Source organism: Lontra canadensis, unplaced genomic scaffold, assembly GCF_010015895.1.
Source record: "Lontra canadensis isolate GAN:19392208 unplaced genomic scaffold, GSC_riverotter_1.0 scaffold153, whole genome shotgun sequence".
Taxonomy (NCBI): domain Eukaryota; kingdom Metazoa; phylum Chordata; class Mammalia; order Carnivora; family Mustelidae; genus Lontra; species Lontra canadensis.
Window position 1 is genome coordinate 1,744,859 of NW_022631147.1, and position 14,266 is coordinate 1,759,124.

Sequence of the window (14,266 nt, forward strand, 5' to 3'; positions counted from 1 at the left end):
CTGGTCCTCGAGGCAGTATCTTTTTAGCCTGGGTGTTTCTCACAAGAAGGGTAGGCTGATGTCCATGTACTTGGCTGCAGTTTGTCTCTTAAAGGCTGGTTCAAACCCTCGAATCCACAGCCATTGGTTTTGAGCCACCAGGATGGGCGTTCTTCCACAAGGGACATGCATTCCCAGAGCTCTTTGAGAAATCCCAGCAGAAGGGTCTCAAAGCCATGACAACCTGGTTGTCTGTAGGGCAATTGATATATACTCACTTTTTTTTCCTTTTGGTTAAGGTATCATTGACATATTATATTACATTTGTTTCAGGTATACATAATGATTCAATATTTGTATACATTGCACAGGATCACCACAATAAATCTAGTTAACATCCATCAGCATATATAATTCCATTTGTGTGTGTGTGTGTGATGAGTACTTTTAAGATTTACTCTTGGCAGCTTTCAAATATGCTGCATGGTACCATTAACTAGAGTCACCATGCTGTACATGACATCCCCAGGACTTATTTATAACTGGAAGTTTCTACCTTTTGATTTCCTTCACCTATTTTGCACACACACACCCCCAACCCCCTGCCTCTGGCAACCATCTGTCTATTCCCTTGATACATAATAGATTGACTTGGGCAGTGGAAACTCTGACCATGAATTTAGGGAAGCTATAAGAAAAGAAATGATGCAGAAGAGGTGCAAACAGCCCCTCCTCGCTTTGAGGCAAAGTATGTTTGACTTAAGTACATGTGTGAGCGGTCCCAACACCCCCCCACCCCTGTTCCCACCTCACATGCACAGAAGTGTCTGAGAAACCCACGTCCCCTTGTTTTTCCGTCCAGTAAGTATAAATATGTCACATTCATAGTAAGATTTGTTCATTCGACATAGTAGTCATTGATCACGTCCTTTGACGAGGCATGGCCCTAAGCACTGAGGTTATGAACAAAGCAGTCGAACTCCCTGCCCTCATGGACCTGACATTCTGGTGGCAAGAGGTGATGAGTATATTAAAAAGCAGGACTAGGAGATAAAACATGGTGAGGGAGGACCGCTGTGGTGAGGGAACATTTGAGCAGAGTCCCACAGGGCCTGAAGAAGCGAGCCATGCAGAGTTCTGGGGGAGACCTCTGCAGATAGCAGAAAAACAGAGACCAGGAGTGTGCATGGAGGCTGAGGGGACAGTTGGGGAGCAGTGGGCTGGAGCAAGAAAGGGTGGGGAGAGTGGGAGATGACATCCTGGAGGTGGGAGGGGCTGATCCCACATGATCTGTTAGACCTTCCAGATTTTGCGTGAAAATCAATCAGGCCCCAGAGCCAGAGATTATGATTTCATGTTCCAGGGTGAGGCCTGGAAATTGGTATTTAGACAATGACCAAATCCCTCAACATTTTCCTCTCCAGCCAGGTGTGGGGACACTGCTTAAAATGTAAGAGGGACAGGTATTCTAGCCCCAGAGACATTCTCTTAATTCTTGCTTTAAGCAGAACAAATATGACAACCTCTAGCCTATGGAGTGCCAGGCAGTCCGTCACACGTACTGGGTGAGGACAAAGATGGAGAGGATGGAAGAAAAAAACTTGTGATCTCTGTCCTCAAGAGCTCAGAACCTATTCGGATGAGAGGAGACTATAACAAATGAAAAACACTGAAGAGCAATTATAAAATGGATACAAATAAATGTATATTAATATTCTGCAATCAGGAATTAGGAAGAAGTGTGGCTGGCAGGCAAAATAGAGGTAGAGAAAGGCTGAATTGGTGAAGGAGAAAGGAGCATTAAAGACTCTAGGCTGGGAAGAAGTTCATGTTTACATCCAAACTGTTGGCCCATCTGCTTCTTTCAACAAATATGGAACCATTCTCTGGAGAGAAGTACCGAGGTTGGGGCAGTGGGCAGCTGGGTGGCTAGAATAGGAGTGGTTTGCATGTCATCCTTTTGAGCAGCAAAAACAATTCCCTGTACGTATTGGTGGTAAGCTGGGAATGCCTGAAGTGGAGGAAATCAAGTTTATGGCCAGGAAGGCAGGCAGGCCAAAGGTGAAGCTAAGGAAGTAAGATTTCTCTGTTGTCTCACCTGCTCCAGCTGGAGGCTGTGTTCCTTTTGCTATGGTGCATTTCCTCACCCTGACTGACCCAAGCCACATCCCGTAGCCATGAGCAGCCCACGCCTCCTCCTCTTTCCAAGAGGAAGGCATTTTCCCCAGCCTACAGTGGAGAACCTCTGCGTTTACAGTGGAGAGAGGTCTGCGACTATCAGGACTGGGGGCCTCCTCTCCAAGGCGCCCCACCAAGGACCCATCTCTGCCCCGGGAAGGCCCCACAGACTCCCACTCTGAGGGTGGAATGGGTTTCCTGTAACCCAGGATTTCCCAGACTTGCCTGCTTGTCAGAATCATCTGGGACGCTTGTTAAAAATACAGATTTCTGGGCCCCAAACTACAACATTTGAATCAGAATCTCCAGAAGAGAGGCTTTATAAAAAAACATTTCTTTGGACAGCAGGGTAAATCTGGGAAACCTCACTGAGCCTTGAAACCTTTGTTTCCCCTGGGTGACCAGCTGCTGCCTTGGGCTGAGAATAGCATTCTTGGGGGGAAAAAATGGTAATGTGTTTTTCTGTCTAAAGACCAATAGTGATAACAGTAATTACTAACCTTTATCAACTGTGTGCCAGGCTCTATACAAGGGGATTTTTTAAAGAGTGGGAATTATATTTTTTCCAGTTTTATTGAGAAATAATTGGCCACACATCACTATAAACTTAAGGCATGCAGCATGATGGTTTGATTTACATTTATTATGAAATGATTGCCACAATAGGTTTAGTTAACATCCATTGTCTTAAATAAGCACAAAAAAAGAAAAGGGAAAAAATCCTTCCTTTTGATGAGAACTCTTAGAATCTACTCTGTTAATATCATAGAGCAGAGTTAACCATAGTTGTCACAGTGTGCATTACATCATCATGACCAATTTATCTTATAACTCCAAGTTCGTACCTTTGACCCTCTCATCCAATTCTCCCTCCTCTCACCCCCTACCTCTGGCAACCACAAATCTGATCTCTTTCTCCACGAGTGCAGTGGTTTTTTTGTTTTTGTTTTTAGATTCCACATATAAGTGAAATCTTATGGTATTTGTCTTTCTGTCTGACTTATTTCTTTTAGCATAATGTCCTCAAGGTCCATCTATGTTGTCATAAATGGTAGGATTTCCTCATTTTTTACAGACAAATAATATTCTAGGGTGTGTGTGTGTGTGTGTGTGTGTGTGTGTGTGTGTGTGTATTATATATGCCATAAGTTCTTTGTCCATTCACCCTTTGATAGACACTTGGGTTGGCTTTTATAAATAATGCTGCGAAGAACATGGAGAGAGCAGGTATCTTTTTGAGTTAGTGTTTTCTTTTCCTTTGGATATATTCCCAGAATTGGAATCACTGGATCATATGGTAGTTGATTTTTAACTTTTTGAGGAACCTCTATGCTGTTTTCCATAGTGGCTGTACCAATTTACAATCCCACCAACAGTGCACCAGGGTTCCCCTTTCTCCAGTGCTTGTTATCTCTTGTCTTTTTGCTGATGGACATTCTGATGGGGTAAGGTGATACCTTACTGCAGTTTTAATTTGCATTTCCCTAATGACTAGTGATATTGAGCACCGTTTCATATATATCTTCTTTAGAAAAATGTCCATTCAGGTCCTGTACCAAATTTTTTTTAAACACTATACTTTTAAAGATTGATTGATTGGTTGATTGATTTGAGAGAGAGAACACACGCACCCAAGTGAGGGGAGGGAGAGGGATAAGCAGACTCCACATTGAGCGCGGAGCCCAATGCAGGGCTGAATCTCAGGACCTAAGCTGAAGTCAAAAGTTAGATACCCAAATGACTGAGCCACGCAGGCGCCCCTGTGCCAGATTTTTGAATTGGATTATTTGGGGTTTTGGTTTTTGGTTATTGTTTTGTTTTGTTTTTGCTGTTGAGTTGTCTGACTACTTTCTATATTTGGATACCAATCTGTTATTGGATATATGGCTTGCAAATATCTTTTCCTGTTCCATAGGTTGTCTTTTCACTTTGCTGATGATTTCTTTTGCTGACTGCAAGCTTTTTAATTTGATGTAATCCCACTTGTTTATTCTTTATTTTGTTTTTGGGTGGGCTGCTAATTTTTTTTTTTTTTTGGTCTCACGTAATCTTCCCAACAACCTAGTGAAGTATTTGCTACTGTTATCTTTGTTTTCTCAGAGGCAAACAGAAGGCAAGTTAAGTGACTTGCCCAAGTGCAGCTAACATCTAGCAACCGGCAGAACTAGGATGAAACTCAGGCTTCTGACTTAGAGCTCCGTCCATTCACCATTGCATATTACTGATCCTGGGACCTTGCAATGACTAGCTCCACACTCTAATTGTGAGCTTACCAGTCCAATTCACACCACCGCCACTACCCCCAATGAAAGGGGAAAAGAAAGAGTTGTAATTTATCTTAAAATTTCTAGTGGGTGTATGAGTGAGGAGTGATGTTAAGGAAAGCACAGAAAAAAGGACACTAATCTCCCCCATGCTGGTCCTCAGGTACTGGAACTCCTTAAGCAACCTAGTGGCATCCTTGCTGAATTCTGTGCGCTCCATTGCCTCCCTGCTGCTGCTCCTCTTCCTCTTCATCATCATCTTCTCCCTCCTGGGGATGCAGCTCTTTGGAGGAAAGTTCAACTTTGATGAAATGCAGACCCGGAGGAGCACATTTGATAACTTTCCCCAGTCCCTTCTCACCGTGTTTCAGGTATGGACTCTTCTCTGCTGGGATAATGAGTGGGAGGGTTGTTGAGTAGTGGGGTTGGGTTGTGGGGGAGAAAAGGTGGTGGGAACTTTCACCTTGCACCGGGCAACCAAAGCCAGCCTAGATCAGCCATGGAAGGTTCATGCCCGTGAGAGTCTTGAGTTCTTTCTGTAGTTCCCCCTACCCTCAGTCCCCCATGGAATCCCACTGTTGGATGGACCACTGGGGGAAAAAATATAATTGAGTAGTTTAAAAACTCTTGTTTAAACATGGTCCCCTTTATTCAAATAAATTCTACATGAACACCCAAAGTACAAACAGAGGAAAGGAGACTGCGCTTGTTGGGGGAGGGGAAGGTGATGAAGCTCTGTCTTTTTACACACCATGCTTGTCACCAGGAAAAAAATGTAACTAGCCCATCAAATTTGTCATTTCATAGATATATTGGTGTCGGGTAAAGCTAAAGTAGCACTTGTTGAAGTTTCAAAGTAGATTGATTTACAAGAAAAATATGTGGGTGTGGCCCAAATCTTAAAGATGGCACCCAAATGAGTAATGCTGGGGAAAGCTGGAACAGCACAGTACTCTCTCAGTGAAAACATTCACGTTTGTGCAAGGGCCCAGAGGAATGGCTAATAGTGGCCATCTTGTGCAGTCGATTAGAAGAAGATACTTTGACCAGGAAGCCTTTCCAGTCACTTCTCAAATAATATCATGCCAGAGCCCATGCACTTTGTCTGAGGGTGGACTCAAAGTTGCCCAGGTGCTTAGCTCAGAGCCCCTGGGAGGAGAACTGGGGGCCAAGAGGAGGGAAAGAGGTGGAAAAGAGATTTTAGACAATTTTGTTAACATAGTGGGGCAGGGTAGGGGAGTTTTGGGGTTTGCTGTTGGTCTAACGCTGTGTCCCTTATTGGTGGGAATGTGTCATTCAGATCCTGACCGGGGAGGACTGGAATTCGGTGATGTATGATGGGATCATGGCTTATGGCGGCCCCTCTTTTCCAGGGATGTTAGTCTGTATTTACTTCATCATCCTCTTCATCTGTGGAAACTGTATCCTTTGCTCCTGCCTCCCCGCCCCTGCTGCCCCACCCTCCCTCAGCCTGCAGCACGATGCCAAATACAGGTGCCGAGCAGGTCCTGACTCGGGGCTGAAAAGTGTGGCTGCCCGCCCACAGGGCCCCCAGGCAAGCAGGGGAAAGGTGTGCTCTGGGGAGAAAATGTGTCCCTTTCCAGAACCACCTTAGCCGTGGAGGAGGGTCTTGGTGGATGCCTGGAGCTTTGGTATAGGTGGGGATGTAAGTTCATCTTCCCAAACCAGTTTGGACTCCAGGAGGCATGTTCTCGTTATAGTTTGGGTGAACAATGCCCCCTGGTGTTGTGTACGGACAGCTACTCACATAGATTCCAGGGTGAACACACTTGGCCAAGGCTGCTGGAAGTAAGAAGTGCCGTCCAGGGGACCTGAGCCGTCATCCTTGAAATGACCTTCATCTCTCCTCCCTGTTTTCTGCTCAGTGTCCCTCCCTCTGAAGCTGCTCTCCAGGACTATCTTCCAGGCAGAGCCGGACAGGCTTCACCAGGCAGACCTGACAAGTGCTTGCAGATCCAGGCCATGGGCAGGTTTCTGGGGTCTCGAGCCACAGGCGATCTAACCCCATGAGGGTTGTGTGCAGAGGAGATGGTAAAGTAGAGGCAGCTCTGGCCCAAGATTTGGGTTTAAATCAGGGCTTAACGTAGTGCTAAAAGCTTGGGCATTGCTGCCAGCAGACCAGCCTCACCTTTTACCAGCTGGGTGACCTCAGCAAACTAAAGGCTCTCTACCTCAGTGTCTGTAAAATGGGTGATGAAATATCAGGGCCTACTGCTTAACAGGTCCCGGTGAGGTTTAATGGGATGATGATTGCGAAGCCCCTGCTGCTGTGGTGGGGGGCCAGGGGCGGGTGTACGCTGGCACCGTTGGGCCAGCCCTTCACCCCTGAGGGTTGTGGCTTCCTGGTATGGGAAATGGTGTGGCTGTCTGGGAGCCTGGGGGTGGAGGTTAGACTTAATGAACATTAAGGGCCTGTACAACTACGCTTTTTTGACTTCTGGTTCTCCAACCCACAGTGTTTCTGTTCGAGGTGGGGGTGGGGAGTGGGGCGGCAAGAAGAAAAGGGCCAATAACCACTTCAATTCGGAGTTCCCAGGATTCAGCTGGCTCTGGCTGGATGCTCCAAGGGCCTTTGTATGCACAGGCTCACATGAAGAGTTGGCAGAGAGATCAGGGCACCTCCTCAGTGCCCGATTTTCATGAACCGCTCCTAAGAGCATTCTGCATTCTGCTAGAGACAATGCTGTTTATAATGTCAATTACAGCCAGTCACCTCAGTAGGGAAACCAATAAGGAAACCTGGCAATTAAAGAGTAAGGCAGACTCACTACCTAACTGGCTGCCCATTCCAGCCTGCAAGCTAGCCTGCTCTCAACCCCTTTAGAAATCTCCTGGTCGCTAGGAGAGTAATGGGGAGGGAGAAGGCTGGAGGAGGGATGCCACTGGGCTGGGTACCCTCGGGGTGAGTCACCACTGAGCTCACTCTGTCGAGCACTCAAAGCACTGCATGTCCTGCACCCTCCCTGCCCCCTGAGCCCATCGGAAACCCCACGGCCAAGGGTCATTTTCTTTAAGAATGGACACAAACAGATATCCTACTGAATGTGTTCTTGGCCATTGCTGTGGACAACCTGGCGGATGCTGAGAGCCTCACGTCTGCCCAAAAGGAGGAGGAAGAAGAGAAGGAGAGAAAGAAGCTGGCCAGGTAACCCTCTAAGCTTACCCAACCCTAGGGCCCCAGGGTCCCAGTTCTGAAATGCCACTCCCATTAGTGGTAGCGACAGGCTTGGGCACTGGCCTCTGTTGGCCAAACCTCCTAGAGGACGCCGGGTATGGGGCTGCCTACAGAAAGTTGGGCCTCTCTGCTAATACCTAGGCATGGCTCTGAAGTAGGGACCGTCATGAGTTACAGTCTCTGTGAAGGTGCTGGATTTCCTCACCTGTGTAAGAAGCTGGAGGGTGTTCTTGAGAAGGGAGGTCATGAGAGGTGGTGGGAGTGAAGGGCGCGGAGAGGAGGAAGGCAGCCTCTCAAAGGGATATGCCGTTCCAGCTGAATGACTCCTTTTCACTATTTGATAACTCATCTCCGGTGTTCAGAAAGCAAGATAAGACCCTGCATTGTCTTCTGTCATTGTCTAAATGGGACTTTATCAGCCACACATCTGCTGGATACTGAGCAGAGTTTTCCAGAAGCCAATCCTGAATCAGATCCAGAAACTTCCTCTGATTCAGACAAGGACTTGTAGCAGCTAAGAAGCTGAAAGAGGCCAACTGAGTACCAGACAGAGCAAGGTGTGGCCAGGCCACGCATTGTGGGCCCGGCCCAGTGGCATCTGGCATTGCGTGGCATGTGCCATATGCCCCAGGTGAAGGAAGATGGATGTAAGCCTGGGGAATCTGTTCCTACCAGTCCCCAGCAGACCACAGGGTAGTTTGTTTCTTCATGTTTCCTATCATTCAGTAAACATTTAATTTTTCCTCCTGCTGACCGGCCAGGACTGCCAGCCCAGAGAAGAAACAAGAGGTGGTGGAGAAGCCAGCAGTGGAGGAGACCAAGGAGGAGAAAATTGAACTGAAATCTATTACTGCTGATGGAGAGTCCCCACCCACCACCAAGGTAAGAAGCCATCTCCTTCCAGGATCTGGGAGGCCCATTGCTGGGGTAAGGAGGGCACAGTCCCAGGCCAGGCACCCATGGAAAGGAAGGAGGAAAGAAGGAAAGGGATTCAGTGAAAGAAAACCCATGTGGGTGGCACAGGAGGGCTAGCAATGTTAAGAGAAGGCCGGCTGGGTGAATCCCAGCATTCTGTTGATGTCTTTAAGGATATACGCAAGATAACAAGGACCTATTTTTGAGTTAACAGCTCAGCCATTGACTATGATGCAATTTCAAGGCCTCTCTCAGCCTCTCTAACTGGAGAATGTATCTAACTGGATTCTTCCTCCTTCTCTCGTTTGGCTGCTTAGATCAACATGGATGACCTCCAGCCCAATGAAAATGAGGATAAGAGTCCCTACCCCAACCCAGAAAATACAGGTACCAATCCCACTGCCTAACCCTGAGGTTGGGAGGTTGGAGGTAGAGATCTAGATTCTAAAGCCATATGGAAGTAACCATGTATTAGGGATGGGTAGTTCCAGGTTCCATCTCCAGGTAATTTGCACCATGAAATGTCTTCTATCTCTGTAGTTAGGCATTACCAACTATCATCCGGAGGAGAACTTTGCTCCTGGCTTCCTCATAATAACAACATAACATTAAATAAATTGTGTTTAAGCAGTCTTTTATATCCTTTGGAAGGTGGATTCTATAGACATTTAAGGTTTTATTATATCCTATGCCATAAAATCATTAACTTATATAATTTGCAAGTTGCAGCATTATGCTTACTTAATAATAATAGTAAATCCTGACTCTGTCTTGTCCTTACTGGGGTTGGGGGGGTGGGACAGTGCTGAGTACAGGGACAGTACCACCACACATGTCCTCACTGGTTGCTTCATAAAATGCTTTCATTTATTCTAAAAAGAATTCTCCACAACTCAGCCTTCTCATCTTCTGACACCTAAGTTGGAAGGCAGTCTCCTCTGAGAGGGCTTACTATCAGAGGTCCTTGGGCCGCCCTCCATCTGTCCTCCTTGTCTGCAAGGACTCGGGCAGCCATCTTTGTTTCCCTTGGGAAGCAGGCTTGCTGCGATCATTTCCCCCTCACTTACCTCCTGCCTCCTGGGAAGGAGGATTTCGTTTGCTAGGAATTGGACCAAAGGAAGAGCAGGAAGGGTGTCCGAAGCCTGAAAGCTCTACTGGGTGGAAATTCTTACAGGATTTCAAGAACTAGACATGTTGGCCAAAGTCAATGGGGAATCCTGTCTCGATCCTGAATCATCAGATTAACTCTGAAATGACATTTTGGAGATAAGCCAGGGGGAAATTGAATAGAGACTGGAACCTAATGATTTGAGGTAGTTTTTGTTTATTTTGTTACTATAGTGTTGTTATTGTAGTTCTAGCCTATACATGTAGATGTGTATATGGATAGACTCTAAAAATTTAGAAGTTGCTTAAAAATATACTCCAGCAGCTCCTGTTGAAGCTGGGTATGGAGGCTCACTGCACAAGTCTCTTGACCTCTGTGTGTATTTTCCAAATTTAGAAAGAAAGATAGTAATGAAAGGAATCCCCCTGGGTCCCAGGCGGTGCTAGCCCTAGCTGGCCAGGTGCCTCTGCACACAGCACAGGGGGACAGCATGGATTTGAGGGCACTTTCCCATGTGTGCCCAGCTATAGGCAGCCCAGGCCTGCTCCTTCTCCCTCGCCGTGGGGCAGCTACACCTACGACCAGAGTCTCCAGTTCCATCATTCTAAATATACTGGTGCCTTTTCTCTTCTTTGTTGCCCTTTGAAAGAAAGGGAAGCAGGTCAGGGGAAAAAAATAATGAGGACATTGTCAACATATTAGCCACCACAGAAAAATTGCGGCTTTTGTTGACCCAGCTTTGAGGATTCTTGGAATGGTTTTGCTTTTAGACTTAAAAGCTCTTCCCACATTCTGCTGATTTGTCAGGATCCTGTAGGTTTTTTGAGTGTTCCTTCCCCTGTCATGTGACCACCCTTCTCCAGCCTCCTGCAGACCCAGCCCCTCCCAGGTTTTTCTTGGTCCCAGGCATCTCGCACACCTGTGTTGAGACCTCTGGTTCATAGGTAGTTGAGGTTGTCGTGCCTCAGCCACCACCACACTCAGGCCTTGAAGACCAGCCCCAACAGCTCCCCATTCGTTCACTGTCTCTGCTTTTCATTTTTTCACCCAAGGGTGGTGTCCTCTTAAAGCTGGTGGTTCCCCATGTCCTCCCTTCCTCCAAGGGACCAGTCTCTGCTTCCCGGCTCCTCCTTCTCCTGCCACTGCAGGGCACCTCCTGGACCCTAATACCAGATACAGCAGAAGTCCCCAAGGATCCCTCCCAGGATCACTTGGCCTGCTGTCTCTGTTCTTGTCAATCTTTCATTCCCAGCGGCTCCTCTCTCTTCTGAACCGGAAAAGGCAAAGAACCTTATCTGCCATTGTCCTCCCAACTCTGCCCCTTCTGCTTTGTGGCCTCTGGGCATCCGGCCTCTCCTGTGCCCACTTAACACAGATGCCCTTTGGGAGACAGTGCTTGTGGACATCACACCTGCCCCATGTACAGCCAACTCCCGGGGCGGGGAGGTGCAGGGCCAGAGAATACTCTCACAACTCCCCCTGCCCCCACATCTCCCTCTGGCTTCCTCCTCTCCCTGCCTCCCATGCCCATGCCCTCCCCCACCCCTGCCCGGCCAGGTTGTTGTTCTTGCTTGTCCAGGTTGCACCCAAAGGTGAGTGCGGACGTGACTGAGTGGGCATGAACTCCAACCTGCAGTCCCCTAGCCAGGACCCTTTCCCTCAAAGAAAGACCCCATGGAGGGGCCTGTTTCTGATTTGCACAACGTACCAATCGGCCAGCAGTGGCGTGTCAGTCCTTCCCTCCCTGCGGAGTCTCCAAAGCTCAACAGTTGGTTTGAGTCTCCCTGCTTAGCATACATTAAATTTTAGAAATATCTGCTCACCTAGGAAGGGTGCCAAGACTGTGCTTTTATTTGATCGAGTCATTTATTAGAGGAAACATACAGATGTGTGTTTGCAGACTAAAAATTAATAAAGACGCTTGAAAAAGAAAAGTGAATGACACCAGAGAATGCACAGGGATTCTCTGTTCTTCCCGATGCTTTGGAAAGGCTCCAGCTGCTTCAAGGGGTTTGAATAAGAGCAGAGCCGTGAGGTGGGCAGGGGTGGAGAGACAGCCAGCCTTCATGGACAAGAGTGGGCTGGGCTGGGCTTGGTTTTTGGGGAAGGGGAGAGACCACACTATTGTCATAGACAGGGAGCTGGAAGAAACCATGGAGGTATTCATTCACTTAATAACTACTAATGAGACACCTACTGTGGGCCAGGCACTGTGACAGGTCCCAGGAATACACCTGCAGGCAAGACAGGGAAGGTCACTGCTCTCCTGGAGCTTACAGTGGGGAGACAGTGTCTTCTGGGGAGACAGATAGTGAGCAAGAAAGGAGGCCAACGAAAAGGTCGTGAGGTAGCAGTGAGCAGCCAGGAGATAATGAAGCCAAGGGCTATGTGAACGAGTTCCTCAGTGGCATGGGGCTGCTTTGGCTGTGTGGTCAGAGAAGGCCTCCTGAAGGAGGCAACATTCCGGCTGAAACCTGGATGAGGCAGAGGACCTAGACGTATGGAAATCAGAAGAAAGCGCTTTCTAGGTGGAGGGCTCGCAAATGCAGAATCTCTTGGGCAGAATGGTCTGTGGAGGAATCCAAAGAGACCACCGTGCATGGAGCAAAGAGAACAAAGGGGAATGATGTGGGTGAGACAGGCAGGAGCCAGTAGGGCAGGGTCTCCGAGGCCACCTGAGAGGTTCCCATCTTAGTTGATGCCGTGGAGACTCACCTGAGGTTCTCAGGCAGAGGAAGATAAGATCTCATGTCTGAATTATCTTTAGTAGACTGTGTGGCATGAAAACAGGGCAGTAGGTGGCCAAGAGTAAAATGGAAAGCAATGAGGGCATTAGTAGCGGTCCGTGAGAGGCAGTGGTCACTTGGGCCAAAACAGAGGTGCTGTAGATACAGAGAACGGGCAGAACTTGGGGTGCATTTGGCAGGACTTGCTAACAACCTAAAAGTCAGCGAGAGGAAATAAGTAATGGGGGAGATAAGGTTTTGGAGCTGAGCCAGCAGAGAACAGGCCCAGCGCAGCAACAGGTGCAACCTCAGGCTTCCCTCTCTGGACGCCACCCACAGAGCTCGTTTCCGGGGCGTGGCCTAGCCAATCATGCCAGGGAACTCTGGGCCACACTCAACACTGTAGGTCCCTCCAGGGCAAGAACCACAGCTTTGTGTTCAGTATGCTGTATGCGCTAGGTGTTAGTAATATTTTTATTTGAATTGGCTGAGAGCAAAATCACAGGGATGAAAATGAGTATCAAATGAGGCGGGGGGTCGGGTGGCAAGGATCACTGAGGACCAAAAGTGAGGCGTCCACCTACATAGGGGGTTTTACTTTTGAACACCGGCACCTGCCATCATGAAAGCCACAGCAACTCCACAGTGCGCTTCTCCACGCCTGCAAGAATGGATCCCTAAGGGAGTCCACCGGCATCCGGAGCTGGAGTGTAGGTGGTTCGGTTCCCAACCCCCAAAACAAAACTTGACCTGACTTTTCCTACTCTGCCAACTTCGTCCTTATACATAATACATGCAAAGCATCACAGCTGTCAGATTTCTGGCCCTTTACAAATTTGGGCTTGTCCTTTAGACGTGGTTTCCTCCTAAACATTATGCCTGGAATTCAGCTGGTATGTGTCTGAACCTACTGGCTTGCTTCTCCCTAGCAATAGGAATCAGGGCCGCGCTTCATAATCAGCAGGGCAGGCTACTGCAGAAGAAAGCAAAACTTTTCACCAGGAACTCGGAAATCCACAAAGCTGGTAAATATGTTTTTCTTTAAACACGAATGATTAAAGCAAACATTAAATTACCTGTTACCAAATTATCATGAATAAGAAAGCATTGTTATCATGAATAAGAAAGTTATCATGAATAAGAAAGTTGTTAATTTAGAGCACAACTGAAAAGAATACAAATAGTTGGGCAGGAATTGAAGAGACTTCTCAGTGAAATTTCATTTGTAAATATTGCAATTTAAGCCAACTCCAGTTTTATTTATTTTGCTTTACTGGGAGACTCCGCATCTCTTTTACCTACCAAGGTGTGGCTGGAAAGCTTCAACCCTTGGCCCAATACAATTTTTCATCTCACGTCTCTCTTCTGCTCAAAATATTAACTGCTTTGCTGGTCAACTCTAATTACTCCGGGGTAGGGGGAAACTGATTTATGCCTATTCTGCTGGTCCTCCAAAAAAGCCTTGGGCCCCTAAATGCTTCTTGCTTGAGAACAAACCACGCTCTGTGCCAGGTATCTTTTCTTCTCTGTACCACCTGGCTTCATTTTAACCAGAAGAGGAGAGAGCATAAGGAGATGTGGCTGGTCTGTAAGATAAACTTCCGTAACTATCTTTTCAACAATTGAGTCTCCTTCTTCTTTTGCAAAGTCCTCTTGCTTATAAAGCAAATGTTGGTGTGAACGTGTAATCATCATCAAAAGCCAAGGGCAGCTACACACTGGACAAGTGTTTCTCTCCATAGTGTCTCTCTCAGCACATAAAGAGATACATGTAAAATCAGGTATGCTGGCTATTGGGTCCTAAGTACAAGTGCATGCAGGAGGCCAACAGGGCCCCAGAATTGCAGGCAGGTCTTTCTGGAGAACCCAGGTATTTAGGAGAGCCAGGTGAATGATGCTG

General features: G+C 47.4%; 1 protein-coding gene across 46 annotated transcripts in view; it reads left to right on the forward strand.

Annotated features, from left to right (window-relative positions):
• The window catches only part of CACNA1C (calcium voltage-gated channel subunit alpha1 C), a 708,196-nt gene that overhangs the window by 587,857 nt on the left and 106,073 nt on the right, over positions 1-14,266 (forward strand). For 32 of the 46 annotated variants that reach the window (XM_032844491.1, XM_032844469.1, XM_032844490.1 and 29 more), the window contains 5 exons: positions 4,585-4,792; positions 5,722-5,842; positions 7,473-7,587; positions 8,379-8,499; positions 8,850-8,919. In XM_032844491.1, coding sequence (XP_032700382.1) covers positions 4,585-4,792; positions 5,722-5,842; positions 7,473-7,587; positions 8,379-8,499; positions 8,850-8,919 — 635 coding nt within the window. Of the gene's footprint in view, positions 1-4,584; positions 4,793-5,721; positions 5,843-7,472; positions 7,588-8,369; positions 8,500-8,849; positions 8,920-14,266 lie in introns of all 46 variants that reach the window. The other 14 variants (XM_032844463.1, XM_032844462.1, XM_032844471.1 and 11 more) reach the window with 1 other exon arrangement.